The 27,736-nt window shown below is 37.5% G+C and overlaps 4 protein-coding genes across 8 annotated transcripts; 1 reads left to right on the top strand and 3 right to left on the bottom strand.

Annotated features, from left to right (window-relative positions):
* Positions 1 to 1,105: 1,105 nt before the first annotated feature.
* Positions 1,106 to 13,307, bottom strand: LOC109856224 (xanthine dehydrogenase/oxidase-like). 2 transcript variants are annotated; one of them, XM_020431247.1, is made up of 19 exons: positions 13,121 to 13,306; positions 7,766 to 7,881; positions 7,453 to 7,502; positions 7,110 to 7,290; positions 6,849 to 6,980; positions 6,429 to 6,585; positions 6,094 to 6,313; positions 5,422 to 5,948; positions 5,038 to 5,335; positions 4,322 to 4,840; positions 4,048 to 4,231; positions 3,530 to 3,826; positions 2,933 to 3,368; positions 2,645 to 2,773; positions 2,409 to 2,539; positions 2,051 to 2,309; positions 1,812 to 1,908; positions 1,577 to 1,687; positions 1,106 to 1,479 (listed from the first exon to the last, which is right to left on the bottom strand). In XM_020431247.1, exons 2-19 carry the CDS (start codon positions 7,777 to 7,779, stop codon positions 1,412 to 1,414), a joined length of 3,810 nt encoding a protein of 1,269 aa, XP_020286836.1. In that variant the 5' UTR covers positions 7,780 to 7,881; positions 13,121 to 13,306; the 3' UTR covers positions 1,106 to 1,411. The 2 variants fall into 2 exon arrangements, with proteins under 2 accessions (XP_020286836.1, XP_020286835.1); XM_020431246.1 differs by lacking the exon at positions 7,766 to 7,881 and having other exon boundaries at positions 13,121 to 13,307.
* A 423-nt stretch (positions 13,308 to 13,730) lies between these two features.
* Positions 13,731 to 19,695, bottom strand: LOC109856225 (gliomedin-like). 2 transcript variants are annotated; one of them, XM_020431248.1, is made up of 16 exons: positions 19,297 to 19,695; positions 18,506 to 18,779; positions 18,264 to 18,395; positions 17,810 to 18,122; positions 17,693 to 17,737; positions 17,514 to 17,627; positions 17,156 to 17,311; positions 16,926 to 17,054; positions 16,368 to 16,552; positions 15,957 to 16,065; positions 15,670 to 15,861; positions 15,057 to 15,274; positions 14,694 to 14,919; positions 14,389 to 14,575; positions 14,159 to 14,261; positions 13,731 to 14,061 (listed from the first exon to the last, which is right to left on the bottom strand). In XM_020431248.1, coding segments are annotated over exons 1-16 (2,463 nt in total). In that variant the 5' UTR covers positions 19,299 to 19,695; the 3' UTR covers positions 13,731 to 13,983. The 2 variants fall into 2 exon arrangements, with proteins under 2 accessions (XP_020286837.1, XP_020286839.1); XM_020431250.1 differs by having other exon boundaries at positions 18,506 to 18,773.
* Positions 19,696 to 20,334: 639 nt separating this feature from the next.
* LOC109856196 (probable serine/threonine-protein kinase ndrD) lies at positions 20,335 to 23,239 on the bottom strand. Its single transcript, XM_020431207.1, has 10 exons — positions 23,002 to 23,239; positions 22,781 to 22,938; positions 22,430 to 22,699; positions 22,272 to 22,327; positions 21,716 to 22,190; positions 21,527 to 21,638; positions 21,300 to 21,420; positions 20,937 to 21,220; positions 20,649 to 20,852; positions 20,335 to 20,574 (listed from the first exon to the last, which is right to left on the bottom strand). The coding sequence occupies exons 1-10, from the start codon at positions 23,080 to 23,082 to the stop codon at positions 20,431 to 20,433; spliced, it is 1,905 nt and encodes a 634-aa protein (XP_020286796.1). The 5' UTR covers positions 23,083 to 23,239; the 3' UTR covers positions 20,335 to 20,430.
* Positions 23,240 to 24,623: 1,384 nt separating this feature from the next.
* LOC109856192 lies at positions 24,624 to 27,388 on the top strand. 3 transcript variants are annotated; one of them, XM_020431200.1, is made up of 5 exons: positions 24,624 to 24,946; positions 25,091 to 25,124; positions 25,332 to 25,676; positions 26,512 to 26,616; positions 26,692 to 27,388. In XM_020431200.1, exons 3-5 carry the CDS (start codon positions 25,524 to 25,526, stop codon positions 27,310 to 27,312), a joined length of 879 nt encoding a protein of 292 aa, XP_020286789.1. In that variant the 5' UTR covers positions 24,624 to 24,946; positions 25,091 to 25,124; positions 25,332 to 25,523; the 3' UTR covers positions 27,313 to 27,388. The 3 variants fall into 3 exon arrangements, with proteins under 3 accessions (XP_020286789.1, XP_020286790.1, XP_020286788.1); XM_020431201.1 differs by lacking the exon at positions 25,091 to 25,124 and having other exon boundaries at positions 24,624 to 24,803; XM_020431199.1 differs by lacking the exon at positions 25,091 to 25,124.
* Positions 27,389 to 27,736: the final 348 nt, after the last annotated feature.

The raw sequence follows: 27,736 nt of genomic DNA, 5'->3' as shown, positions 1-27,736 counted from the left end.
GAGTGTTATCGAGAATTGAGAGAAACAAGAAAGAACAGTGATAGAAAAGCGCAGGCTCTCTTGCAGCATCGAAATGTTGATCGAAAAAAGAAAACATTTAATCTGGGAGATAATTCAAATTTTTTGATGTTGTAATTATGCGAGAATGATCTCTCTATTTAAGTTAAGAAAAATCCACGAGGAAGAACACACATGTTTTCAACGCGTTGAAGCGATTAAAATTTAATATCTGACCAAGGTTGCATTGGCTACCAATGTTTTGAATATTGAGGCTTAAAATTTAAAAGCGTATATTTGTTGCGTACGTGCTGCAGAGTTTGTTCATTATTAAAGCTGCGCACGCATAGTTAAGTTTTTGACTTCTGTTGTCTGCTCGCGCGAAGATGCGACGTGAATAGCGCAAAAATAACGTTGGTTTTTCGAACGAACGGAACACACTTTGGTGTGAAGGACACATTCCACGAAGCGTTTTTTTTTTCTCCATTTCGCAGACGGCGATTCAAAGAGTTGGCGATTGTGCGACGATTATAGTTTTGCAAACCACAGGGACTGAATCCCGAAATAACATCTCGGTAACGCTTTTACAAATTTTATTTATTACACCTCGCGTAAAATCCTTGTCGTAAAAAAAGCCTCACAGAGAAACTTTTAATCCCACACCGGTATTTAACGTTTAAATATTTTTAAAAAAATCTATATTATTTATTTCGATTATTTTATACAAATCGAAAAATATCGGAAATAGCAATTTTAATATCGATTTCAGTCCCTGAATCTCTAGTATGCCATAATCGCGTTTCGTTTTTTATTCTCGAGTTTTTCTTCCTCGTCGTTGAGTGCAAACGACGCGTCCGTCAACGATCGATGTCTGCACACATGTATGGTAATAAATGCAGATTTTTTCTCTCAAAAAATACAAACAAGTTAAAGATAGCGATAGGTATGTGTATGCGCGCGCCACACGCACACGCACATACTTATTATATGTACACACTGAATGATTATTTATAGCTTTTTTTCTGTATCATATATTATCATATATTAACACACATTAATTATAAACTGCAGAGATATGTTGTAATATTTACTATGTAGCACATCTCAATGGCGTTTAATAGAGAATATTTATTGAAATTATTTATCATAAAGCAAAAGTTGTTATATACACGTAATACTGACACACCCCAGTTTACTTTCACTATCGAATCTCATTATCGCGTTTCGATAATCGAATACTATCTGTTTACGTTACGCGTTCGAAGCAAAGTGTAAGTTGCACGATCTAAACATCTATATTGATTAAGAAACTATTATTTAAAAAAAAAAAAACGATTAAGCTGACGAGTTGTAGATTTTTTTTTTTTTTTATATCAGACTCCTTTCGCAAACAAAGTTTGCAGTTTTTTTTTTCTCACAATGTCATGTTGTCCTTGTTGGTTAAACTGTGAAGAATTATACGCTCGTTGGTTAACGGTGCGTCTGCGAAAAAAAAAAATCACGTGAAATGAAAATCGACCTGTTGAGCGTGCACGGTATATATGGTGTATAAAAAATCGTTTGTATCTCGGAAACTCACCCATTCTGTACCAAGCATCCGTGTTTCCAGCATCCGCTCTGGCCGAATTCAGTGCGTAGCGAATCGCGATCGGAATTACGCAGGTCATACATTGCGGCGGTTCTCCGCATGCTGTAAAAAAAAAAAAAAAAAAAGATTTTTGTACGTATGTTTTAAGTATTTTATGTATTCAAGTTTTTTCTCAGAAGAAAATTAGAGAGAAGAGTTTCTCTGTCTCTTTCTCTCGATACTTTACCCTTCGAACGAAGGACGCCGGTTATGTTAGCCGAGTTTTTGAGAAGAGTCACGCGGAAATCGACGGGAATATCCTTGGCTCCTGGTGGTTTATAATTCTGCGAAACACAGAAAAAGACATGAATCCAATAACGTATTTGAGGAAATGTCAAATGAATATTCCGGGATTAAATTTTGCGTCTTCTAATAAATTTATCTTAATATATATTAACAAAAAACGCGCGCAAAAACGTCACGTACCCAAGTTCGGTAATTCGTTAACGCTCCTGTTTTAGGATCGTAAATCAGATCCTCGGAAGTCCAGTATCCTATTCCCATCATGAAGGCTCCTTCCACCTGACCGACATCGATCTCCGGGTTCAAGCTAATGCCGACGTCATCCACCAAATCCACTCTCCTGATAATGTGCTGGCCGGTCAACAGATCGATCTCAACCTCGGCGATAGTGACACCATAAATGGAATAGGCCTTGAGCACGTCTTCCTTCGACGGCGCAGACCTGTCGAGGTAAGAACGATGCGATCATCAATTACAAGTAATAATTATTACGTTTATTCGGAGAAAATTATCGCAATTTTTAATGAAGATAAAAACTTACATGTAACGCGCGCATAACTCGACATCCTTCAAATACGCCGCCATGACAAGCTCCTTCCAGCTCGGATCTTTCAAATCTTTTTTTATCGGTTCAAGTCTTTTCAAAAGTTCTTGACAAGCTTTAATTGTGGCCTGAAAGTCAACGCGCGTACAGTTATCGATCAATTTTTTTATCTCGTGTTATTTATCGAAACGTAAAAAAAAAAACGGAAGTAGATAGATCGAGTGAACTCTCACCAATGCGCAAGATTCGCTGGCGATGCTGCCTCCGGTAATTGCATTGTTGGGCGCTATTATGTTGTTAGTCGGTTTGACGTTAACTAAGCTCAGATCGATTCCTAGTGTGTGAGCTGCCACTTGAGCGATCTGGGGAAAAGAAATTCATTTCCTTTCGTCAAGTGTTTAAACAACGTAGGTTGAAGCAAATAAATCGAAGTTGCATCTTCTTTCTGAGAAATCTGGAGATACAGCTATTTGCTTATTTTTTTAGTATTTTAATGTTATTCTCTCAATTTCGCAACGTACCTTGGTATTTATACCTTGGCCACATTCGACACCGCCGTGCGACACGCAAACCGTACCGTCACGCGCGCAGATCGACACCATAGCGTTGAATTGTCCAAAGTACATCACTGGATACTTCATCGGCACTAAGGCGATTCCCCGCTTCTTCCAGCGATTTTCCTTGTTGAACATATCAACGTTCTGCTTTCGCATGTCGTAGTCGGTCGATTTTATCAGATCATTGATAATCGGTTCCAACTTTTCTCTGTCTTCTTTGGTCATATTCGCCAGCCTGACCTGGATTGGATCCTTCTTCGTCACTCTCGCGATATGTTCCATTATGTTCTCGATCATAGCCACTCCTTCCGTGGATCCTGGCGCTCGGCAGTACGTGTTCGACGGTAAATCGGTTCGCACTTCGTACGCATTCATAGTCCATTTGTCGATTTGGTAACAGCTGATGACACACAATCGCAAGTAAATGCACGCATATGTATATAGATCGAAATTATCTTCTAATTTTAATCCTTTACATAGAAAAACCAATCTTGTGTGTCCATATAACATTATTATAAGTGGCAGCGCTGGTAACGCCAGATATTTTTCGTATTTGTATACCTTGGCATATGCGACGCCGTGACCCAGCCATGAGCTTCATTGAAGTTGCAACCTCCGTTGCCCCAGTGATCCGAGTTGAGATACTGAATGACCCCATCGTCGTCCACACCGACTTCGTATTCTTGGCGGGTGGAGTATCTTTTGCCTTGGGATTGCATGTTGCTCTCGATTGTCAAAACGAATCGCGCCGGACGATTGAGCTTGTGGCACGCCAGCGCGCAGGAACAGGCGATTTGCACGTTCCGCACGATCTTACATCCGTATGCGCCGCCGAGTCGTCTCACGACCACGTTGACGCTGCGGCAAACGAAACGATTTTATGACAGCATTAAGAATAGTCTCAATCCGATTAAAAAAAAAAATTAAAAATATACGTGGTTTTATTTGTAATATTCTTGAAGTCGACTCAAAAACTTTTTACAGAGCTTTTACGAAGAAACTCTCGTGCAAATTAAAAAATCGATACGCAAATCGATGCAGCAAGAAACAATTCCGAGATTAGTGAAATGTTTATTCACTTGTTATTGTTGATATTGAGAACGTCAGCAATGGCTACTTGGGTGAGATCTATCCACTGCGTCGTTGGATAAACATCTATGCCGTCCTCCGCCGGAACGCAGACGCAGGATTGAGTCTCCATGGTGTAGTGATATTGGCTGCCGATTCGAAAAACGTCCTTTATCACGTGCTTGACGTTGTCTCCTGCGTAAAATAACAGGAGACATTGACATTTTTTTCAAGAACACGCGTGCTAGTTTGTGTGAGAATCAGAAATCTTTTCCGTCTGTTTACCTTTTTTCTCTGCTGTGCTTTTGTAAGTCTGCAGAAATCTAGTCTGATCCTGCGTAGCGAGCACGTCCTCGATAGACAGTATCGGTTTTCTCGTCAGTGTCTCCTTGTACTTGACCTCCACCAATTTCGCGGCTTCGTTCGCCAACATTTGCGTCTCGGCGACGATCACGCCCACCGGCTGGCCCGCGTATATAATGTCTTCCTCGACAAACAGCAACTCGTTCTCCGGCAATATCATCAGGTTGTGTACGGCCGCGACGCACAGATTCTTTCCGGGCACGTCTTTGGCGGAGAAAAATGCTATCACGCCCTTCTCAGCCAGCGCTTTGCTCGCGTCTATACTCGCGATCTTCCCGTTGCCGACTTCCGTAAGAACGAAGGCGCAAAACACTTCTCTGGGATACGGTGGCAGATCGTTGCAATACTGAGCCTCGCCCGATGTCTGGTTAATCGCCTCCAGTTTCGGCGACGGTTTGCTTACCGGCCACGTGCTCTTGTCCGTATCGTATTCCTGCGTACCTAAAATCAGTTGCGACGAGTTTTTCGTCATTTTTCTTCAACAGTTCACGTCATTTCACATTATTATTTGCAGTCTTTTTTTTTTGTTATAAAATTAATTAGTAATTTTTTGATAAAATTCTTCGGAGTGTTTTGTTAAAAAAAGAGAGCAAATCTCGAGGTAGTGAAATAAGTCTGATTATCGTTTACGCGCGCACCTGAGGAAAGACCACGTTCCAAGATAGTGCCGCCGCTGCGAAGTCTGGAATTCAAATTCTCAGGCTTGATGCTGAGCACGAATTTATAAAACAATCCTTCGGCGAGAGTCCTGCGAAATTCCGGCGAATAATCCGGCAGCACGTGGTCGGGCTGCAACTCGTTGTGCAACGTCTCCATAGCGGATTTCAACACCTGCTTGTCGAGAATCGATTTACCCGTCAGCATCTCCTCGGTCTTGATCGCGTGCAGGAAGTGCTCGTTAATGGCCCCGAAGATGATGTTGGGCTTCTCCAGCACCTTTGCGCAAAATATTCCCGACAATTCACGTCGAAGATCGATGGCAGGATAACACGCGAGTAGGATGGAAAGTAATTTCTTCTTACCTTGCCACCTCCGTCGAGTTTGAAGAGAAAACCGGCGTTGACGTGGGCGTGGGCGTTCTGAGCTCGGGGCATGATCTTGTAGGATCTGTACTCGTATTCCGCAGATAACGCCGGTAACACCACGCTGTATATAATCTTGTGGCGCATGTCGATGTTCAGGAAATCCCGCAGCATCATGTTCTGCTTGCGGCCCGGTCCCTCGAGAATGTGCACGCGAGTGCCGGAAGTTTCCAGCATCAGAAACAAATCGGACTGAAACTCGCGGTGCGCGTGCTTGATCATCAGGTTGCCGGCGATGCTGCCGATGTTACGCACCGGCACACTGGCAATTAGGTCGATGTGATGCGCCAGATGGTGTAGGTACTGAAACCCGGCGTCGGCGGAATACTTGAGGAAGGTCTCCATCGCCACGGTCAGAGTTACGTTCCCGCCCAGGGTGAGGGATTCCGCGGTCTTCTCGATGCGACGTAAATCCGGTATGTCGTTTATATCGATGCGAAGATCGGTTTTGTCGGTTCGATAAACACCTGGGGAATTCATTCCGCGTCAATTCACGAAATAATTTGTTTATATAAACGAAAGTAAAGCAAAATGTTTTTTACACTTTGTATGCATTTTTTGTGCGGTGCATTTTTATCTTGCACAAAAGAAAAATATTTTTTTACAAATTACCGTGCGCCGTGTTGCCGCCGTGTAATATATACGTAGCGCTCGGCTTACGTTCAAATATCGCGAACAATTCATCGATCGAATGAACTTTATGAAATTCTCCGTCCTCTAATTTTATATCCACGGTCTTGTTTTCATTTTGCTGTTGTTGTTGCCAAAATTTTTTATCGGTGCAAGTGCGTGTACATGGTTTTCCATTTTTCGGACAGATCTTGTACAGTTCCTGTATAATGAATATGTTATTGCATATTTGTGATAATAAGGTTTTTCATCATCAATTCATTGTGGTGTAGAATTTTTTAATTTCATTTTGTTTTTTTTTGTTTTTTTTTAATCACCTCGATATCGCGAATATCTTTCTTCATTGACGCGGGTGCGTCACTTGCGAATCCTTTGAATGCTTCCAATATTGGCCGATAGCCCGTGCATCGACAAATGTTACTGCCAAAGGAATTTTCTATTTGCTGCATAGTCAGCTTCTTGTTTTCCAGAAGGCTGTAAGTAACAATAAGCGTACCGGTGCAATTTATGATGTGATAAATGTTTTATTGCGCTCTAAAGCAAGACAATAGATAATAATTAACGTGTTATGTCACACGGGATTATATCTATATACAACTCTGAAATTAAACAAATCCTTGTGTGTGTAATTTAGTAACTGCAGTTCTTTACTGCTTGTCGAATAGCCCCATTGAATTTTCTCAAATAATTTATTATTATGATATTTTCAACAATTTCAATCAATCTGTATCACGTACCTGTAGAGATTCATTACCATGCCGGGAGAGCAATATCCGCACTGCGATCCATTTTTTGCAGCGAGAGTAGCTTGAATCGAATGATAACCGTCTTTCTTGTTTCCTATACCCTCGATCGTGCGAATTGCCCATCTACAAACGTGACACAATGTTAATTGTCACGGAAAATATTATTATTATATTTTTAAGAAAAAAATATTCTCTCATTAATTCTTTGCGGTTGAAATTTGAATACATTTTCTCGGAGATTATATCGCATACCCGTCGCAAATCAGTATCGGCACGAGACAAGAATTCACGGCCATTGTCTCGCCTTTGATTTCCGCGGCCACAATGCAGGCACCGCAGCCACCCTCGTGACACATAGCTTTCGTGCCGCGGAGTTTCGCATGGTCGCGAATGTAGGTATTGAGAGACGTATTAGACGGCAAATCTCCCGACACTAAAAGCAATGCGTTGCGAACGTATGTAAGTGTTGATACAACACAAACGTGATGTACGTAGCATACAATGTCGATATAAAACAATTAGATTATTATACAACAATTATATATTATTCTGTTTTCTTTTTGTTGTTACTGAAATTCACACACAGTATACGTACCCGTATATGGTGTTCCATTGATCGTAAAATTAATGGACTGCTTTCCTTGCCTGAAATAAAACGCGAGAGATTACACCATCGCATTAATGAAATTAACTTTGATATCGTGATATCGTTATTTATTTATTGTGACAAACGCAGCTTATAAAAAATTATTAAATACATCGTAAACAAATCGTATTGATTTCTTTTTTCAATTTATTACAAAAATTTTATTTATTATATATTCAACATCTTCAGAGTACATATAAATACATATAAATGTGTCGGCATATAATGATACGAATCATTAACATATCGGTAATAAACTTACTTTATTGTTGGCATTGTGTTGCGTATTGGTCTTTTTATTTCGGTACCCAAGTGCGCACCTTTTCCGTAATACCCTTCGTCCACCGATTTACACGCTTTTACAAGATATACAAGCGCCTTTCGGAATTCACACAATAGAAAAATTGTAAATTATCAAACGCTATATTTCTTCTTAAAAAACGATAATTAGTTCAATTATTTGAGCGAGAAAATGAAGTGACGAGATTTAGAACGATTATGCGCTTGTTAAAGCAACACATGCAGAAGAAGAATCAGTCGAAGAGTCGCGTATCACTGGCCGTGAAAACCATATCCATTTATTCCACGTACAGTCGGCGTCAATGAATCGTTTCGTGAACGCGGGGAGCTAGGGGTAAGAAAGACGGTATTTCCTAACAGTAAATATTGTAATCGGTCAATTCATCGAGATCTGCTACAGTTAGTTAGTACGGCGCCCGTTGGCAGTACTTACTGCTAGAGAATACCGTCTCTCTTACCCCTAGCCCCCCAGGTCCGAGCTGAGAACAAGTTAGTGCGAAAATATATGTAGTTTTATTAAAACAAGATAATCAGAGAGACGTTTTGATCTATACATCGAATCTTTTTCAGTAATCGTAACTGAATGGAAAAAAAACTAAAAAATATAAAATTAAAACAAATTACTAGACTAAATTATTAAAGTTCAATAAAAACTCTGCAATAAAAAAAAAAACGTTTTACCTAAAAGGAATAGTACACAAATGGAAAAAATTGATAGTCATTTAAACTATAAACAATTAAAAATTTAATTAATTAAAAAGTTTATGAAAATAAAGTTAATTTAAAGAAAGCAAAATAAAACCATACTTGATGAGAATTGAATTAAAAAAAAATAATATTTATGTTACGATATCGTAACTGAATGAAATACAAACACAACAAAAAGACAACATCCACAATAAACTAATGTAAAAAGCTCGTTAATACGTGTGTAATTTCTTTTAACGCAAAATCCGATAACGAAATCATTCGAAAATCGAAACACGAAAATAAGCAAAACAACAGATATTTGAATAAATATAATTCTAAAAAGAAGAAATACAACTTTCATTTATCCGTATCTGACATAATGTTAATGAAATTCTCTTGTATTTAATATGGAACATCTCAGAAACAGACTTGTTAGAATAAAGATTTTTGGGATCCAAAATTTATGCGTATTTCCAGTTAAAGTTATGTTTTCTGTTCAATCTGTGTTCGGTTAACGATCGAAACATTTATTATGAGTAAAGACACAAAGTAATATTTCAGCTCCAACGAATTTAATTTAGAATGTGGCGTAGAATACGGCTCATTTAATTGGTGATAATTCTGTCCTGTCATGATGAGTATTCACATCATGTTTTTTTTCCATCATTCTTATTTTTATTTTCATGTCGTGTACATATTGATCAGTATTGCATGTATACGACTATGTACGAGTATGTATCTTTTTTTACTTGTTTGTTTGAAGATAAAAATCAGGATAAAAAGCAAAAAAGATCGTAATAATGTCTTATTATCTTGAATTATTAATCTTGCAACTTGTAATCTTGCACTTGACAGATCAAGGTCTGTAACAATGTGAATACATTGTATAGATAATATTACTTGTCGCCGCGAGCAAAATTTAAACATACAACATCTAGAGATTTATTCAAGACACTGAATAAAACGATGATTCAGACATCATTTTCAAATTTTATCTTTAATATTAATTGAGATATCTTATCTTTAATTAATTATTAAATATTTTTGATCCAATATTTGACGTAACATTCCGTTGAATTTTTGAGATTATTTACGTAAGTTTTTGTCCAAGTCTGTGGAATATTCTGACGTGTATAATGTTCGAGGAGCAATGTAAAATGTGAATCTCACGCACATGTATTATATTACATTGTGCACATATTCAATGTTTATTTTTTATTTCCAAAGTTTTATGTAAATTTTATGTGTGTGTGCAGTATAACTCTTTTATCATAATAATTTGATAAAATATTTTATTACTTAATACTTTAATAGTTTTTAGTAGTTATTCGACTCTCTGTTTAATATATAAACGTGAATTATCGAATTTATTATTTTTCATTAATAATAACATATATTTTATATAAATTTTTGCTGTAGAATATTCCATGTTGTATAGTGCGTAATAATCTGCCTAGGAAAAAAATGGATTAAACTTAATTAAGTCTAAATAGATATAAAGTAGATCTATGTAAATTTTTACATTTTTTTATTTATTATTAGATCTATTCAGATTTACTTAGATCTAAGCAGATCTGAACAGATCTGATATAACAGATTTGAATAAACATAAAGTAGATCTAAGAATAAATAAAAGTATAAATTTTTATATATTTATTTAGATTTAATTTGAATCTAATTAGATTTGTTTTTCCATTTTTTTGATCTCGTCAGATTTAAATTAGATCTAATTCATTTTTTCCCGGACATGTGTTTACAGTTTTATTTTTTTTTTTTACAAAAAGATGTTACGTAACCTTCTGTAAGAAGTGTACGCAGCAAGTCTCTAACGATGTAGTGATTTTCTTTGACATTATCCTATACGACAGAATGTGTACAATCTAATCTACAGATCTAATCAACAGCTATCTTACATAATCGCGCTCAAAGACCGTTTTCTCCGCATTCGTGAGATGTAATTTAGCAACAACCAACTTGTTGCGTACGATCAATGATCGGCGATGTCATTTGCCAAGACTCTGGAATCAATTATATATATTCTCCTCTTGCCTGATGATTATTTAATATTCGTTTCGATGTAATGACGATGCGGCAATAACAAGGAACATCTCGTGCACATTCTCGCTGCACATTGTTAACGCGATGCGTATTACGTATATGAATGTACTTAAATCCGTGCGTAATATTGTTGCGCGGAAGTAAATGATTATGTCGAAATTCATGACACGGAGATACATTGATGAAACATCGCTCGTGCGCGCGTCCAACTTCAAGGATTTTCTACTTGAAGTCATATTGAATTATGACATCAGATGCGAAATTAACGAACGAATTAGATGAATTTTGCACTACAAAGCTGCAATTGTACATTTCTGAGTACGAGATAAACACGCACCTTCCCTTTTCTCTTTTTCTCTCTTTCTCTATTAGTATATAATTGTTTTTACTATTTGCAACAATGTGAATTAAAAATATTCGATAATGAAATGCTATATTATATATATATATGTAACATATGTATAATGTGTATAATTTGACGAAGCAGAATAAGCGAAGGACAGACAGATCAAGGCAACATTGCGCACGATATTGTTGCGTGTTGCACAAAAAAATAACGCTGCAAAAAATTCAAATCTAATATTTATTGTTTCGTGCAGTCTGTTCCGTAGGTGTGCAATCACGTTTATTTTATCATCACGCGAAGAAGCTCCACGACAAAATTAGAATACAAAAGAGTTGAACAATGTTGCATTCAACAAAGTTGCGTTAAAATCACACAACGTGACGCTACGAAGCCACGTAATGAAGTCATTATGATGCACTTTAATCGTGCCGGACTTAATTTCCCTGCAATTTTAACTTCTGTATATTTCACGCAAGCAATTATTTTCCACGAAAAAACATTGAATAAAAATCGAAGAAGGCGAAGGAAGTTGAGAGAAGAAAAAAATGATAGAAGAAACGAAGACGCGAACAGATGAAGTAACGCAGAAAGCTGAGAAAATTTATATATAGAGAATGAACAAAGGAAACTGATTACTACACAAATGATGTTGCTTCACTGAAGTTGCAGCACAAAACATAATGCTTAAAGCATAAATATATTATATCATATATATTATATTTATGAGAGTATCATTGATCAGAGTATTATTGAGAGAGTATTATTGATAATGTAAGGTCTGTGTAGTAACAACAATAAAAAAATTAAGTATCCGGCTAATTTCAATAAAGCAAACTTGATTTCTCTCGCATAGTATAAAATAAAAAAATCAGTCTGCAAAAATCTGTACAGTTAATAATATACGTCTGTATGTTTATATTATATATATTTATATTTTTACCAATAATGAATTTGAATTAGTACGGCTCTATAGAACCAATGTGCAGGATCTTGTGCAATAATGTTGAAGATAAATTATTCAAATGTTTCGACTTTCTTTATTGAGTCATCTTTGGTAGAAATAATAAAACAACATTCGTTACAATTTAAAAGTGGTGGTCACATATGTCAAGTATCTAAAAGTCACTTTGTACACTGGACTCACGACTGTGTTGCTTCTATCAATGTTATCACCACAGTGCACTAATGATAATTAGTGCAATTAACGATAATTTATTTTCAACATTATTGCATAAGATCCTGCACATTGTTCTATACAGCCGTACTAATTCAAATTCGTTATTGGTACAACCGACAAAAACCTGAGGACAATCCTCTTTACTCTAATATTTATATTTTTATTTTTAGCAAATAGAAAGGAACGAAAAATCCTCTGATAAAAACTCATAAAAGTAAGGACAAAGGGCCAATAAGAGCCTGAACACGGATGTTAGTGTGTGAAAATTAGGAATTTATTATAAATATTTAAAACGTTTCGATCCTAGGTTTGGATCATCTTCACACACTAACATCCGTGTTCAGGCTCTTATTGGCTCTTTGTCCTTACTTTTATTTTATTTTTACACTATGAAAAATATTTGTGAAATCGCTACTACACAGAATCAACCGGGGAACAGTTAAGCGAACGTACGTCAAGCGAAACTCACCTAGAATTTAACGCAAACAATTAAGTCGACTTTCTCGAAGACAAAAAAAGTTATACATAATAAGGCGAGAATGAGATACAACCAGCACCAAAATCACTTAAATAATTTGATAATTCGAAAAATATGACGGCGATATAAACAAACAGATAAGCTCGACTGCTCAAAGCTATAAAAAAAAAGAGAATAAATATATTCGATTCTTGGATGCGATTATTGTTGTAGCTGCAATTCCATAAAAAAGAAGCAATTGTCCTTAAACTACATACTGCAGTTCGATGATTTCATGATTTCTTTTTGTTGCAACGCCATTAATGAAAACCCGATATAATTTCAGCGAGTTGAACTGAACTATCTTCAGCGCGATTGGGATATTGTGAATCGCGGATATATATATATGTATCGATTCCACCACGCGTAAATTAATTACGTAATTCACTTTTACGCTCGATGAAATTATACCAGTTTGACATTCGTTAAAAAGTATTGGAAAGACGCGAGAGAACGTTAAGCATGTAACACAAATTGCGACATTTTGCACTCAGCACGGTGATATATATATATATATACACAGACTTACCCAACAGTAGTTAAGGTTGTGCCCATAGTTTGTTTGGTGAAACTACCAATAATTTAGGAAAGACACATGTAAAAAACAGGTCAAGATTAACTAGATATTTTGTAATCCTCTAAACTTTACTTAGACGGTGTGTATTTCACGCGTAGCTGACTTGCATCAATTGTACAAAGTTTCTCTTGCGCTTGAATTTAAAACGTAGTAGTCCCTACTACGAGCAGCCGCAAGTAGGAGTAAAGTGGCTATCGTATAATATGGGAGGCAATGCGAGAGTCAAAATGATGCGACGTCGAGAATGATTTAAATCGTCGATCTTCGTGCTAATTGATCGCACATTTATTTTTAGAGGATTACTTTCGTGATTTCACGCGCGAAAAAAAATATTTATACAGTTGCATTACGATAGTAAAAAAAAAAACTACAGAATGAGAAAACTGCAAATAAGAATAATAACACCGGTTAATAAACTAAAAAGTGATAGAAAAATATTAATTTTTACAACACACACTTCAATCTTAAACACAATTAAATAAGTTCTCACATGCGTGTTTACATCACGTAATTGTTATATTCTATACAGGTTGAATAAATTGACAAATACATACTCTCAAATTTGCATACGGTTGATTTTTTTTATTTATGCCACTTTCGCGCAAGAAAATATTATAGTACACTACGTATAAGATCGGTTCAAAATAGTTTATAAAAAAACATGTATAGCACATTAAAAAAAATTCTTTATCTCGTAAGTAAACTTAAAGTGCTCAAGTTGTTCCCATGATGCTTGATAGCTGATAGCAATAAATACACGCGGTTTCATCGCACACACAGCTGTATATAGATATAGTGCAACGACAGAGCCTCTTTCACTTGCCTCCTACCACATCGTCGCGATATTTTACGGGATAAGCTAATTGGTTGCCCTTGTTCCACGTGTAGAGCTCCTGGAAGCAAAACGAAACAAGAGAGGCAAAGTGAAAACGCGCGCGAAAACCAACAAAATCTACATGGCGAAAGGCGTCGCCGTGAACGAACACGTACCTTGGTTTTATGATTGTAACTGACCGCCGTGGTTTTATGATACGGATTCGTGAATGACAAATTCACATCCAGCATGGAGTTCTTGTAGAGATCGAAGGCGAATCTACAAGTTGAGCAATTGAATTTGTGTAGATACAACAAAAAAACGAAACATTTTCTCAAATATGTTTCTGTGTTCCGTATTGAATAAAGTCAAGAACACAGATTCTACATGTTGTCTCTCGCTTTACCGTATTTTCATGGTTTCCTCGCTGACACTGTGTATTGCGTAAAGCACGCCTCCGGCGATGAACATCTCCCCGAATCTATGATGATCGATACTGATGTTCCATCCGTGCTGAATGGTCATCTTCACGGGATCCATTTTTATCACCGCCGTATTGTTGGATTCCGACAATCCGTAAATAACCCACATACCTATGCAAAAACTCGCATCTTTCTATATATATTCAAGAAGAAACAAAAAATACAAAACTATTCTTCTTCTCACTCTTTCTTTTTCTCTCTTCTTTCTCTCTGAAATCTACTCCCTTACCGTTTTCGTCCACGTTGAAATCCACGTAAGTGAAGTTGTGCTTGTACAGGAAGTTCGGAGTATTGACTTTCAAATCCGGAAGCTGCACCTCGCAATTAGGAGGCATTGAGTTAAGCGAACAGTTACAGCCGTGATTCGAGAACGAATTGAGATCGAATCGGAAGACCGTCGGACGATCTTTGGGATTGTAAAAAAACGAGTTGTTGTAAACTATGTGTCCGTTGCCCTGTATAAAAAAAAAAAATATCACTTTTTTTGCATCTGCACCCGTATGAAAAATATTGTAATGTCGATAGATAAAATTTTTTATAAGCTTTGTGCGTAACCGTGATATTCGCCTCGCTATTTTCATAAGCTATTAACCTGAAAAGGACACGGCAATCTGATCTCGCGTGCCGTCTCGTTCTTGAAGTGATCTTTCGATTTGTACTCGTAGATGTAGGACGTGTTCGTGTTGCGCGTGACCCAAAGTCTGTCGGACAGGATATCGTGACGGAATGACGCGTCGTACATCCAACTTCCGTAAGTGTCGTTCATGCTCCCTTTCAACACAGGCTTGCCGACGGCTTCTATCAGACCCTCTGCGAATTAGCCCGACCATCGATTATTAACGTTTTCGAGTTTTCTCCGCGGAGAGTTCGACGTGCAAAAAGTTCGATTTTCCAGCAGCGACGTTATAGGCACTTGATTCAGCAAGTGGTGCCCGTTCTCGTTAATTACGCGAACTTCCGTAATATCGTGACTCGGTACTTCTCGATCATTACCACGCGTCTCTCGCTTTATTTAAGTTTCTTAAAGTAAAGATTCATTTCCGATAAATAGAAATAAGTTGTAAATTTATTTATCGCAAAATTAATTTAAAACAAAACTCTCGAGATGCTTTCGTTATAGTTTTCTCTCTCTCATCAGTTTCTTGATAACGTAATCATTGATTTTCATTCAAAATTGCACATCATTTAGAAAAGATTAGACGTACCGGCCTCTATACGTGACGGTTGCCACGTGGCGTCGTAACCGCGCAGGGATTTAACGCGCACGTGGTCCAAGTTCGCGTACGTGCAAGGACTGCACACTTCTTGTTCCTGATCGACGCTCGAGGGCATCGGATGGCCGAAAGTGATGTACTGCTCTTTTCCCAACTTTTGTTTTTCCGTGTCTTTTACATCGTCTAACGACGCAACATAATTATTATTATTACTTGACAAATCTTTAACGATACATCGCGCAATGTTCCATAATAAAAATTAACAATTAAAAACGAACCGTTTACTACGAAGTATCCCCTTGTAACATCAACGTCGTTTTTCACCACGCACTGATAAGACCCGTGATCCGTCGAAGTCACCCTTGCGATTCTCAATCTCATCTTGAACTTTTTACAAACAATGTCGTGCGATCATGAAATTTGTTTTAAATTTGTTACTGACGCGAATAGCGAAAAAAAATTGTATGCACACACACTGCTAACGTACATCTACACATACAAACTACGAAAATACTCGTGGAAAAACTAACACATTATAAAAAACTAAACTTACATATATGCAAATTTTGCGCACTCGCGCAAAGATAACACATTGTAAAAAACTAACTGATCGACGAAAACAAATCACATAACACGACGTATAAACGCGCGATTTTTTATAAACACGCTCTTACATAAACAAAATATACCTTGTAATAATCGCGTTTATCGTAAATCTCTATTTTATATCTATCCGACGCTTTCAAACGACGACCGTCATTGCGTTCCCAGTGCACTACTGGCTCGGGAAAGGCTTCCACCTCGCATTCCAGCAATGCCGAATTTTGGTTCTTCACGGCAACGATGTGGTTACGTATGCGAATAAACGGCGAAACTGCGAAATATAATTTTCAGTAATTTTATCTGCTTACGTGTAATTAACACACAAATCCTCTCTCACCACTTTCTCTCCTCTTTTTTCGGAATTTATTATTTTAATGAAACCGAAAACCTTAGAAGAAAAAAAAAAAGAGAGAGAGAGAGAGAGAGAGAGAGAGAGAGAGAGAGAGAGAGAGAAAAGTGTGCTTTATTACACGAGAGATTTTTCATAAATAAATACAATAGATTTTTAAAAACTTGGTTTTTAAATAAAAATTACGATATAATATAAAAACAGATATATAATAGAAAAAGAAGTCATGTGTATATAGACAAAAGAATTGTGTTGTAAGATTCTTTTGTACATCGTAATTATAACATGCGCTTACATCTGACGTGAAGCGTGAACTTCCTGACCGCTGGTGGGCCTATGCCATTGTTGGCGTTGCAAACGTAGTCGCCCATGTGTCCCCGATTTACTACACTGATATTAAACGTATGACTAGTAATGGAGTTCGCTAGAAACGGTAAGATTCACAATATCACGACTGATTCGTCACACTCCCTATTTGATTGTTCGTTGGTGTGGTGCGAATTTAGAAAAATGCGAATGTGTTACCGTGCCAATTGCCCATCGGTATCGCGAAACCGTCGGACTTCGACCACTGTACAACGGGATGCGGTTTTCCGCTCGCGGCGCATCTCAGTCGTAAGCTGCTACCCTCTAGCACGGTGATTACGCTCGTATTCGACGATGTAGCTTCATCTGTAATCCCTGAAATATCCGTTCTTCAAAACACACTCGTAGGACTTTTTCAATAAACATCTTGACGGACAATCAAATCGCGATGATGTTAATTACGAAATTAATTACTAAGGTCACAGTTTTTGATGATTTTGTAGCGAGTGAAGACTTTTGACTTTTGATTTTCAGTGACTTGCGCGAACGGACTTAGTGAAATCCCACGAGTTCTTACCCAAAATAGATGGGGGTATCAAAATATCATGCGAGTCTTTGAAGCCCCAAGTCTGTATACCCGGTTTGCCGTCCCTTCCCGGCAATCCTGGATGACCGGGTGGACCTTGTTCTCCTGGGTCATAAAATATTTATTGAACAAATGAAACGTTCTCTGACATGAGAGATGTATTTACATACCGCGAGGTCCTGGTGGTCCTTGAGGACCCCTCTCACCGGATCTTCCTAATTGATGCAAAGTATCATTTAATAAGCAATACGTGTAATCGTGTCGTGTGTTCGGCACGTGTCACGTACCATCGGTTCCGTTTCTCCCAGGTATTCCGGGCATGCCGTTTATACCCGGCTTGCCGTTGATGCCGGGTGCACCGTCCAGACCGCTTCTACCGGGAATGCCGTCCAAACCGGGCTCACCTGGAACGCCGTCCCTACCGTCGAATCCCGGCGGACCGATATCGCCTTTGGGTCCCCTGACACCCGGTTGTCCGGGGGGTCCCTTTGGACCCACCATCCCCGGAATACCCGGCAGGCCCGGCTCGCCCGGTTCTCCGGGCGCACCGGGCGGGCAATATTTGGCGGAAGAGCGGCAGAAATTCTCAATCGCGTCGAACTGAAACGCGCAGACTTAGAATATATCGAATGCTTGTTACAACGTTTTTACTTTGTATTTCATATATATATATATCATAAACGCGCGCGAGTTTTTTTATCATTTGTATGAAACTTGACGAGAGAGAGAATCACGACCGACTTGTATTCGCGTGTCGGCGTTAAACCAGATCCAATCTTGACCCCCGACCGCCGTTGACGAGGACGCGGAGCCGGATACCATAGGGGAGGCGGTTACTTTCTTGGTACCTTGCAAATCTTTATCTTCCCGAATCTGTAAAATACATATATAAACGTTTTTTTGCGCCGATTTTTTTTTAGAATTCATTATTTGTTGAAAAATCTTTTTCTCGATATTGTGCGTGATATTAAACTCTTACGTACTCTACTAGATAAATCGGAAACGGCGTTATCCTCGGCGGTCGGCAACGCGCTGCTGCGTCTTCGTCGCGGAATCGCAATGGTTTCGGAATACCGGCCTCTCACCGCACGCAGATCGTTCTCTATGTTCGTCACGTATTTGTACAGATAGACGAATGTGAAAAAGTGTATGATAAATTGAAGCAAAATGAGAATTAGCAATACGCGCGGTTGAAGCATCCAACGTTGCACTAGTAACGCGCTCTTGCTGTTCATACTGGCGTATGTAGTTCTGTTCCTGCGAAAAAGTCGTGTCCGTAATAAAATAAATTACGCTTATCTCACAAAGAATCGGACTACGTCGTGTAAAAAAATTGGATTAATTAAAAAAATGGAGAATGAGAATCCAGTAGTAAAATATATTATATGTTGCAAAAATCTGAAATCATAAACCGCGAAAACTAAAACATCTCAAGTTTTTTAAACCACCTTATTGAAATTATTTGTGTGTATCTTTAATTTAGTTGATTGCGCTAGTTACGCCAAATCCTTAAATGACGGTAATATAATTGACATTGTCTCGGATATATACATGTAAACGGTAACGTTGCGATATCTATATTGGCATGAAGATGCGCGGCGCCTCAACAGGACACAAACTATTTCAATTGAACATCTCTGTCTTCTGAGAGAGAGAGAGAGAGAGAGAGAGAGAGAGAGAGAGAGAGAGAAAAAGAAAGAGAAGCGTATTATATCTGCGTCATCCGATTGGTCGTAATAAAATTAAATCTACATATTAAACTTCTATAACGCACATTTTCTACGTTTCCTCGCGTTCGTCGCACTTTTTTTTTTTACGTTTTTTGTCTCCCGCACTTGTTTCTTCTTTAATATCACTAAGATATTACATTTGAAATTTTCCGAGCAATGTTTTTAAACACTATAATATGTATCTCCGGAACGTTTTGCCGATGGAAAAACTTACAGTTTGCGTTATAACGTTTAATTTCACACTTCGAGACGCGACGCACAGGATATTTAGCTCTTTTGCGTAGGGAAAAAAAGTCGCGAGAGAAAGAGAGAGAGAGAGATAGATGCGTTAACGAAAGTGCACGGTGTTTGCGATCCGCCTATTCTAATGTAAACTAATATAAGCCGTGAGCCGGTATCGTGTCGTCCACTCCGGTTCCGGTGGGACGCATGCGTGAGCATTTCTCCGTGTGTATCGCACCGCGAAGAGTCAATTGTCACACATCGCACGAATGGAACGCGCATCGTTTCATGGTGTGCGCGGACGAGTCGCGCGTTTGTGAATAAGTACGCGCTTCTGTGTCGTGTTTCGTTCGATGCTGTACGATCGCATTTAATGATAATAGACGACAAGCGTCGTGACAATGTGACGCGTTCCGTTCTCAATTGTGAAAAAAGATCCGTCGCGATAGAACGTTTTTCCTTTCCTGTAACGCATTGTTGAGGAAGATTTATTCTGAAAACAGAAAAGAGGGAAAAGGATAGAAAAGTCGCTCGATTAATTAAATCGGAATACAATCTGATGAGACAAACTCTGTTAAATTTTAAGTAGATATTTCAGAATAATATAACATTACTCTGTAGTGATATTGTACTTATTAATTAAATATTATAATGATTATACATTTGATTATATATTTGATATTTTATTTATTTATTTCTATTCTCCTCTATTAAGTTTTATAAATATATATAAATTTATCAGTGTCTCTCTCACTCTCTCTTCTCTGAATACAAAGAAAAAACACGTAGATCTATTTTATATAGAAAAATATTTAATTCAAAATACAAAGTGTACCCTCTTGTTAAAAAATATTGCATTCGTATGTTTGTGTGTAATATCACAGTACAATATATTTATATTAATTTCCTTAATATAATATATTACATATTTTGTACTAGAGTTTTCTTCCTTGCACCTAATGAATTTGCCGAAACGTTTGATCGTGCGAAGTCGTCGTTTGATCGTCGGCAAGACACTCTTTATTTTCTCCACGAAAAACAATTTCTATATTGTGCTCGAGATTGGTGTCTTTGATTATATCCACATTCTGTCTCGAAGCCTGTGTGAGAATTAAGACTTGATTAGAAAGTACAAGGATCACGCGATTCAGATTTTTACAAATTTATATCTAACCAAATCCAACGATGCCAAAAAATATCTGGCCACTTCGTAACTGCTTTCCTTCTGTACGACACTATCAAAATTGATTTTTTGCTGACCGTCCGCCTTTAAAACGTTCATAATTCGCGACGCGTAATCGCGAATGCAAAACGTCGATCTTCGCTCGGCCTCGTGCAGTTTAGGCTGTATCGACTCGTGCCACTTGTCGACACTTTCCTGAGACAATCACAATCCGTGTTAGATTTTACAAGCGACACTGTTTTTTTTTTTTTCGTATTATTTTGTCGCTCATCAACTCACCGATACTAAATAGTCCGTTGGAAGCCAAATATCAGAAGAAGGACTTCTGTGCGAAGGCGACATTTGAACAGGACTCGCAACGTGAATTTCTGACATTTCGTCGTCGTTCGATATCGTCATAACGTTGCCGTCGATATTCGCGGCATCATCATCGATATCTTCGCGTAATCGAAATCCCAAGAGATCTGTCGTCTCGTTCGTTACGTCTTCGTATTGCTGAGCATAATACTCCTGTATACTTTTTACGCAAGCGCTCAAACTTTTCTCGAGCATGTTTAATCTTCCTGAAAAAAAGAAGATTAATTAGCAAATAAAAAAGTTGATGTCGGATGTTCTTTTGCAAACCGACTATAACGCACTTACTTTTTGGCGAGGAACATGATTCCTCCAATAATCGCTTGGGCGTCATTTTTATCGCGCTACTACGTTTTTTTCTAGGAGTTCTTAGTCTCCTTAGTTCTTTCTCGCTTAGTTTTCTCTTAGACTATAAGTAAAAAAAAAAAAAAAGATATTAGTAATATATTAGTGATATTTTATTATAGCAACACAAAAAAAAAAGATGTTATATATATATTAAAAATGATATGCACCGATCTTGAAGTGGAATTTCGCAGTCGCAGTTTGTTTTTCGTATCATTACTACGAGGTGTAGTTAGTACAGAGCTGGTAAGTAACTTTTCCGATTCGTCCGCCGGTAAAGTCCTAAAACAATATCATTGATTTCGAAAATCTGATACAACACATATATTACATTATGTTAATGAAAAAATTAGAAATACCGCTTCTCTTTTGAATCTATCGATTGACGTCTATCTAACGGACTATCTAACGGACTGCCAAGATCATCCGAATATCTGGCGTCCGAATCGTTGTTATTCGAGGTGCTGCTGTCGATATTTGGTATTGGCGAACTCGTATCGCGAGACAAGTTCATGCTACTGACAAAAGTTGTTTCTTGGCAATCGCTTGGTGTAATTGGCGTTTCGACGACCGTTCTGTCGCTTTTTTCGGATAAGGACGAGGTTTGTTGATTCGATGAAAGAGATGTATTTTCGGTAACTTCTTCTTCTAAAGAACCGTCATTATTCATTTGTTCGGTTTGGTCAAAAGTTTCACGAGCACTTTCATTCTCTTGTACATTAGAATCGGTTGTTGACGTATTCCATGAGGATTCCAAGGATTCTGTGTCGTGTGAATTTGACGATCTGAGCAACGAGAATTTATTGAAAGCAACGTCATCATCTGTACAAAAATCTGAAACAGAGATAATACAACAGATATAAATTAGAAAAACATTGTAAGAAAAGAAACATTTTTACGACCAATCGTGTGTACCTTGAGGAGCGAACTCGTCGATCAATATACCATCCATACTTATGTTCTGATTACATCTACAAGTATTATCATCATTTTGTTTTTACTTCTGTAGGATCTATTGATATATTGAATCTATTGATATATTGAAAAGAATTACATTTACTGAGATGACTTACCGAAAGTCATATTTTTTACCAATGACTTCTCCATTCACATCGTACATATCAATGGAAACATTCTGCATGCTACTTTTTTCTAACTGAGTGAAGCGATAGCACTTTGATTTAACTGTATTTTGCATCATGTGATTCTTCTTAATATCAATAGTCCTTATATCGATATTCTTTTCCATCTCATTTGAAAAGTTGATATTTTTAAATTCTTGAAAACACGTGTTGACTTTTCTTTCCTTTTTCTTAGACGAACACTGCGTCTCTTCTTCGTGTCTGCAAATAATATAAATTGCACTTCATTATTCTATAATTCACAGTCTATATTATATAAAGTAATATAAAAAATCCGCTTACTCATAATTCTCGAATATACTTCTGAAATATTCGATTTTATGCCGCAGAGAATCGACTCTGTGCGCGTACACGGCAGTAGAGTTCTGTAAAACAAGCCCGGCTTCTCCGAAGCTGTGATTGTGTGTTGTATTGAACAATGAGCAATACCTCTCCAGAGTCTGGAACAATTATAAGGATGTTCGTATATTATGTTATCACTGAAAATGGTAGCGCGGCCGTACTTGTGAAAAGGGAAAATTCCACTCTGCTAATTCTTTTATCGGTCTCGTGAGTTGTACGCCAATATTTTGTACAGTAACCATTGTAGCTATACCAGTTCACATCAACTTGTTATCTTCCGATTGTCACATAAAAACAGCTGATACAGTCTCAAAAAGACAGATTTTTTCTTTTCGACTGTGTTCCAAAATTATTTGTCAGTACCAAACAATCCTATAATTCACGTCACGTATAGGCGATTTTTGGCGATCGTACGGTACATATACCAAGGCTGCGGTCCGTTTCATGCTTAAGCGCACATTTATCTATAGTATACGTGACATATACTATAGATAAATGCGCGATTAAGCATGAAACGGACCGCAGCCCAAGTGTATCAAACTATAATTTGAAGTCACTCGAACTATAGTTTGGTACACTTTGGTACATGTACCATGCGATATCGTCAAAAATCGCCTTAAGGTATCTTTTCATACAGCAGCACGTTGCGACAGCAAAATGTCACGTGACTCAAATTTTCTAGGACCGCTTCCGCTAGGTATATTTGCTGCTCTTACCTAACCCTCACTCGATGACATTCTCTGCGAAGTTCAAACGAACAAAAAGCAGCAAACCGGGAAAATTTTATTGTTGATACTTATGCAATAACTCCATCAACAATATCAAATATAATTATATCAAATATAATTCCATCAACAACAAAGAATGGAATCGAATGAGAGTTGGGTAAGAGCAGCAAATATACTTAGCGGAAGCAGTCCTAGAAAATTTGAGTCACATGACGTTTTCTTTTTTTGCTGTCGCAGCGTGTGCTGCTGTATGAAAAGGTACCTTTATATATTATACAATTTTCTCTGCCGGCAGTGAAAATTTTGGAACACGATCTCTATCATCACAGGAGGATTGCTCGTCGATCATTTTTATGCTGTAATGGAGATTAAACAGCGTCTCCGTCGTCTAGTGACTGGAAAGTAAAATATTGCTGGCGGTTTCTTCGAACCTGATTATTGCGGGCCGTTTGTTTCTATCAGAATCGGTAAGGTTCAACTACAAGACTTCAACATTTTGGTTTATAATGAATAAACGTTTTATTAAAAATCCTATTGTTGGACTTTGAGCCGGTTCCGGTATAAGTTATCGCTGCCGTAAACCTAAAGTTTCAGGCTCTTGTTTCAAAAAGTAACAGTTTTGTTACATGTCAATAGCTAATAATTTATTTTACATACAGTTTATATGTAATCAAAAAACTTTCCCGCCCTTTCGTTACCGCTCTCGCTAAACCGTACGCGTAGAAAACCAGGAGATCGTGAATGTGAATATCTCACGTTTTTAATTTCAAAAATTCACAAAAGGCAATTGTCACCGTTGATGAGAGATAGCGAGATTTTTAACAGTCCTTGAAAAATATTTTGTATTCATTGGTTTTCTTTATTTCCAATACAATAACATTTGTTATAGATATACAAAACTTTTCTATTGTTACCTTTCACCTTATTTGCGACATCAGTAATAAAGCGTTCGTTATTTGTATGGGCTCCAACACATGTTTGCTGAATAGCAATGCACAGTGTGTACTTAATTATCATTTGAACAAGTATGCAATGTATATATACACATACGTTGCATATCTTTTCACGCATGCGCACGGGGGGACCTTGTCCCCGTAAAATCTTTTCACGCACTCTAAAAGCTGCGGGAAGGAAGTATTCCCGTATGTGCATGTAATGTTTTCCGGTTTGCAGACCGAATATTATAAGAAAAAGTACACGACAGCACTCCGGACAACGGGGGAGGCACGTACAAGGTAATGGAGGAACGTGCGGAGAAGGACAGTGCGAGGAAGTGACTCATACGCTGGTGCTACAACCTAGCTGTAACTCACGTATCGCGTATTGTGACAATATACAGTTGCGTACGTTACGCGGTGAAGCCGGTTGATGATTGCTCGTACGTATCACACGGTTGTGTAAATTAAAGCGTTAAAATAATTTTATATAAGTAATTCTGTTTTTTTTTTTTTTTTTTATCTAATTTCTTTATCTCTCTGTCGAGTAAAATATAAGATACACATATTACTAATTAACTTTATAGATTTTTCGAGTGTCCCGACGCGATGTAAAAATATGTAAGAAATTCTGTTTTATTAAAACTAAAACAATAATGTGCGAAATTCTGTTTTACTGAAACTGTTCGTATTGTAAAAAAAAAAAAAAAAAAAAAACCAGTAGCTTTGCAACTTCACGTAATTTATATTATTCTGAGGTATATTCAGTTTTTATGTGTGCGATTGTGAATTGTACATACTTCTGATATGGTTTTTCTTCCGTATCAGACATTTGTCTCATAGATATAACTCACTACCGGTGATTGTCAACAACAGCAATTTTGAGCTGTAGTACTTATCAACGATAAAAATGTCGTTCGAGTAACACGAGACAAGGCGCAGTAAGAGAGTGCGAAGGTGTCGCGCGCCTTGACATTACTTTAATCCTCCTAATCCGTCGATGTGTTTATATTCGTCGTAATGCCTGTCACCTCGGCAACGGACAGATGGGCTTCGAAAATAGTTATTGTGGTGCAGTTGATCACCTGGAACGCCATTGGTATTGTCATTATACAGTCAGGCGTTAGTACTTTGCAACAACGAATGTTAGAAGCGACTAGCCATTACGCCGAGGTACGCAGAATTTAATTAATTACATTCATATTAATTATATTTGTATAAATACATAGATACATACATACATACATGCTTTATCCGTAACCGTTTTAAACGGTAGAGTTTCATATTTTTCCTTTTGTTGTCATATGTAAACGTGTGTTGTTCTTTGGATATACATGTATGTGTGCGTGTGTGTGTGTGTGTGTGTATGTACGTATATGAGAGTGTGCGCATAACATATGTTTACGTTTCTGTACGAACATGTCATCTTCGCAACGATCGGTTCGAATGACCGTGGCGCCTCGCTTGCGAACAATCTATTTCGCAGCGCGGTAAACAATTAAATAAATGTGTGAAAAATCTTGAGATACAGTAATAATCTATAACTTAAAAACTCAGTAGATTATATCGCGAAGAACACGCAATTTTTGAATAGAAAAGTAATAACTAATTAATTTTCCATCGAATTAATCAAAGAGAAAAAGATTGATTATTAAAACATAAAAATATTTGCTTTCATTCAAAGCTTTGTGATTATATTTGGAAATAGTACATTTCGTTGATGATATATATGATTGACACGCGCTCATCAGCGATAATATCTGACTCACGCGTTCAGTCTCTTAAATTAATCTTATCGACTCGATAAGAAGTACAGAGCCAAGTAACTCTAAGGTCGCGTAATTCAAAAATCAAAATAACCCCTCAGACCATCAGCATATCTTAAGTTCTCCTCTCGTGTTGTTCACACTCTAGCAAAGAAGTTTAAGTTATACGGAATAACGGACCCCGCACACTTTATAAGTTACGTGACATATCGCTGTATTTGAATTCCTTTATTCTTTCACAGACAAATTCAACAGTTAATTCGGACATAGAATCTACGGAACGCAATGAAAACGATCTTAGTACTGTAGTTTCTACGCGGCAACGCGTGATCGATAAGAACACAAAGGTAAAAATTCTGATAAATTTAAATGTGTCTAGAAATTATTTGTCGGTGTAATTTTTATAATCGTTTCTTCTGGAGGACGAATCATCCACGCAGTCTCTGTTGGATTATTCCGGAGCCTCGGCGACTGGCCGAGAAATATCGAACACGCGAGTAAATAATCATTTAGCTGAAGAAGATCGATCTGTCAATTATTCCAAAAGTAAGGGTATTTGGGACAAAATCGCGAGAATAGGTCGCGACAACGAACGCGAGTCGCAAATATCAAATAGCTTTCGCACGGATTCCATGTTGAAGCCGGCTTCGAAGGAGGAGGATGAGACTGATGCGAAGAGAAAGAGTTCCTTTGTAGAAACCGCACTGAATAATGGACCGCGATTTGTGACGCTTGACCGAGCGAAAGAAGCGACGCCAGAGAATATTGACAGTCAACTTGCCGATATTATTTGGAGAAATAGAAACAGAGAGAAATTGTACTATGTACGAGCAAACGATGTAACGATGGGCGTCGGTTTGGTGGTGATTGGATGCATCATGTTGCTGATAGGAGTGGCTGTGATTATTATACGAATTTTAGACGAGAAAAGACGGGCGAAGGATGCGTACGCATTGTCGTGGGAAGACCCACCGCCAACATACGCAGAAGCTGTCTATCTAAGCGAAGCACCTAGATATTCGACGCTTGCTTTGAACGAGTAAAGTTCATTTCTTCGTCCTTTTTTTTTAACCGTTTTTGTTTTGTCAAATTTTATAATCAAGTCAAAGTTTATGTAGATATATTTATTGTCTTTTATGTATATGTTTACATGTACGTGTCATTTTTTTACAATAAAAATGAATAAAAATTATTTTTATTGTAATAAAAATTAGATTTTTTTATTATTATAATAAAAATTGTCTTGAAACTTTCAGAGTCTAATGAATTCTTTTTCTTTTCTCTTCCCTCTAAAATCACATTCACAAACAAATTGTAAGTATAAAAAAAATCTAAAAACACGGAAGGAAAAAGTAATATTATATATATACTCTAGGAAAAATGTTCAATATATTTTTTTTGCGATGTGTTTTTTCTAAAAAGTTAAAAGTATACAAATATTTATTTTACAAACAACATAGTCGTTTA

The sequence above is a fragment of the Pseudomyrmex gracilis genome, unplaced genomic scaffold (genome assembly GCF_002006095.1).
Source record: "Pseudomyrmex gracilis isolate BER0280 unplaced genomic scaffold, ASM200609v1 scaffold_110, whole genome shotgun sequence".
NCBI lineage: Eukaryota > Metazoa > Arthropoda > Insecta > Hymenoptera > Formicidae > Pseudomyrmex > Pseudomyrmex gracilis.
This window is presented reverse-complemented; position numbering and strand designations above follow the sequence as displayed.

What these genes read in the sequence shown, in the direction of transcription:
- LOC109856196 (XM_020431207.1), bottom strand. Translation starts at nt 23,082, where the DNA reads ATGGTTACTGTACAAAATATTGGCGTACAACTCACGAGACCGATAAAA. An exon ending in ATCATGTTCCTCGCCAAAAA is followed by an intron (nt 21,221 to 21,299) that starts GTAAGTGCGTTA and finishes TCTTTTTTTCAG; the next exon opens with GAAGATTAAACATGCTCGAG. An exon ending in TTTTGGCATCGTTGGATTTG is followed by an intron (nt 20,575 to 20,648) that starts GTTAGATATAAA and finishes ATTCTCACACAG; the next exon opens with GCTTCGAGACAGAATGTGGA.
- LOC109856192 (XM_020431201.1), top strand. Translation starts at nt 25,524, where the DNA reads ATGCCTGTCACCTCGGCAACGGACAGATGGGCTTCGAAAATAGTTATT. An exon ending in CGACTAGCCATTACGCCGAG is followed by an intron (nt 25,677 to 26,511) that starts GTACGCAGAATT and finishes ATTCTTTCACAG; the next exon opens with ACAAATTCAACAGTTAATTC. An exon ending in TGATCGATAAGAACACAAAG is followed by an intron (nt 26,617 to 26,691) that starts GTAAAAATTCTG and finishes TTTCTTCTGGAG; the next exon opens with GACGAATCATCCACGCAGTC.
- LOC109856224 (XM_020431246.1), bottom strand. Translation starts at nt 13,146, where the DNA reads ATGGGCACAACCTTAACTACTGTTGG. An exon ending in ACGGCGTCGCATATGCCAAG is followed by an intron (nt 3,369 to 3,529) that starts GTATACAAATAC and finishes GTGTGTCATCAG; the next exon opens with CTGTTACCAAATCGACAAAT. An exon ending in GAGTTATGCGCGCGTTACAT is followed by an intron (nt 2,310 to 2,408) that starts GTAAGTTTTTAT and finishes TTACCTCGACAG; the next exon opens with GTCTGCGCCGTCGAAGGAAG.
- LOC109856225 (XM_020431248.1), bottom strand. An exon ending in TGGGAGAAACGGAACCGATG is followed by an intron (nt 17,738 to 17,809) that starts GTACGTGACACG and finishes TGCATCAATTAG; the next exon opens with GAAGATCCGGTGAGAGGGGT. An exon ending in ATAAACGCGATTATTACAAG is followed by an intron (nt 16,066 to 16,367) that starts GTATATTTTGTT and finishes GTTTGTAAAAAG; the next exon opens with TTCAAGATGAGATTGAGAAT.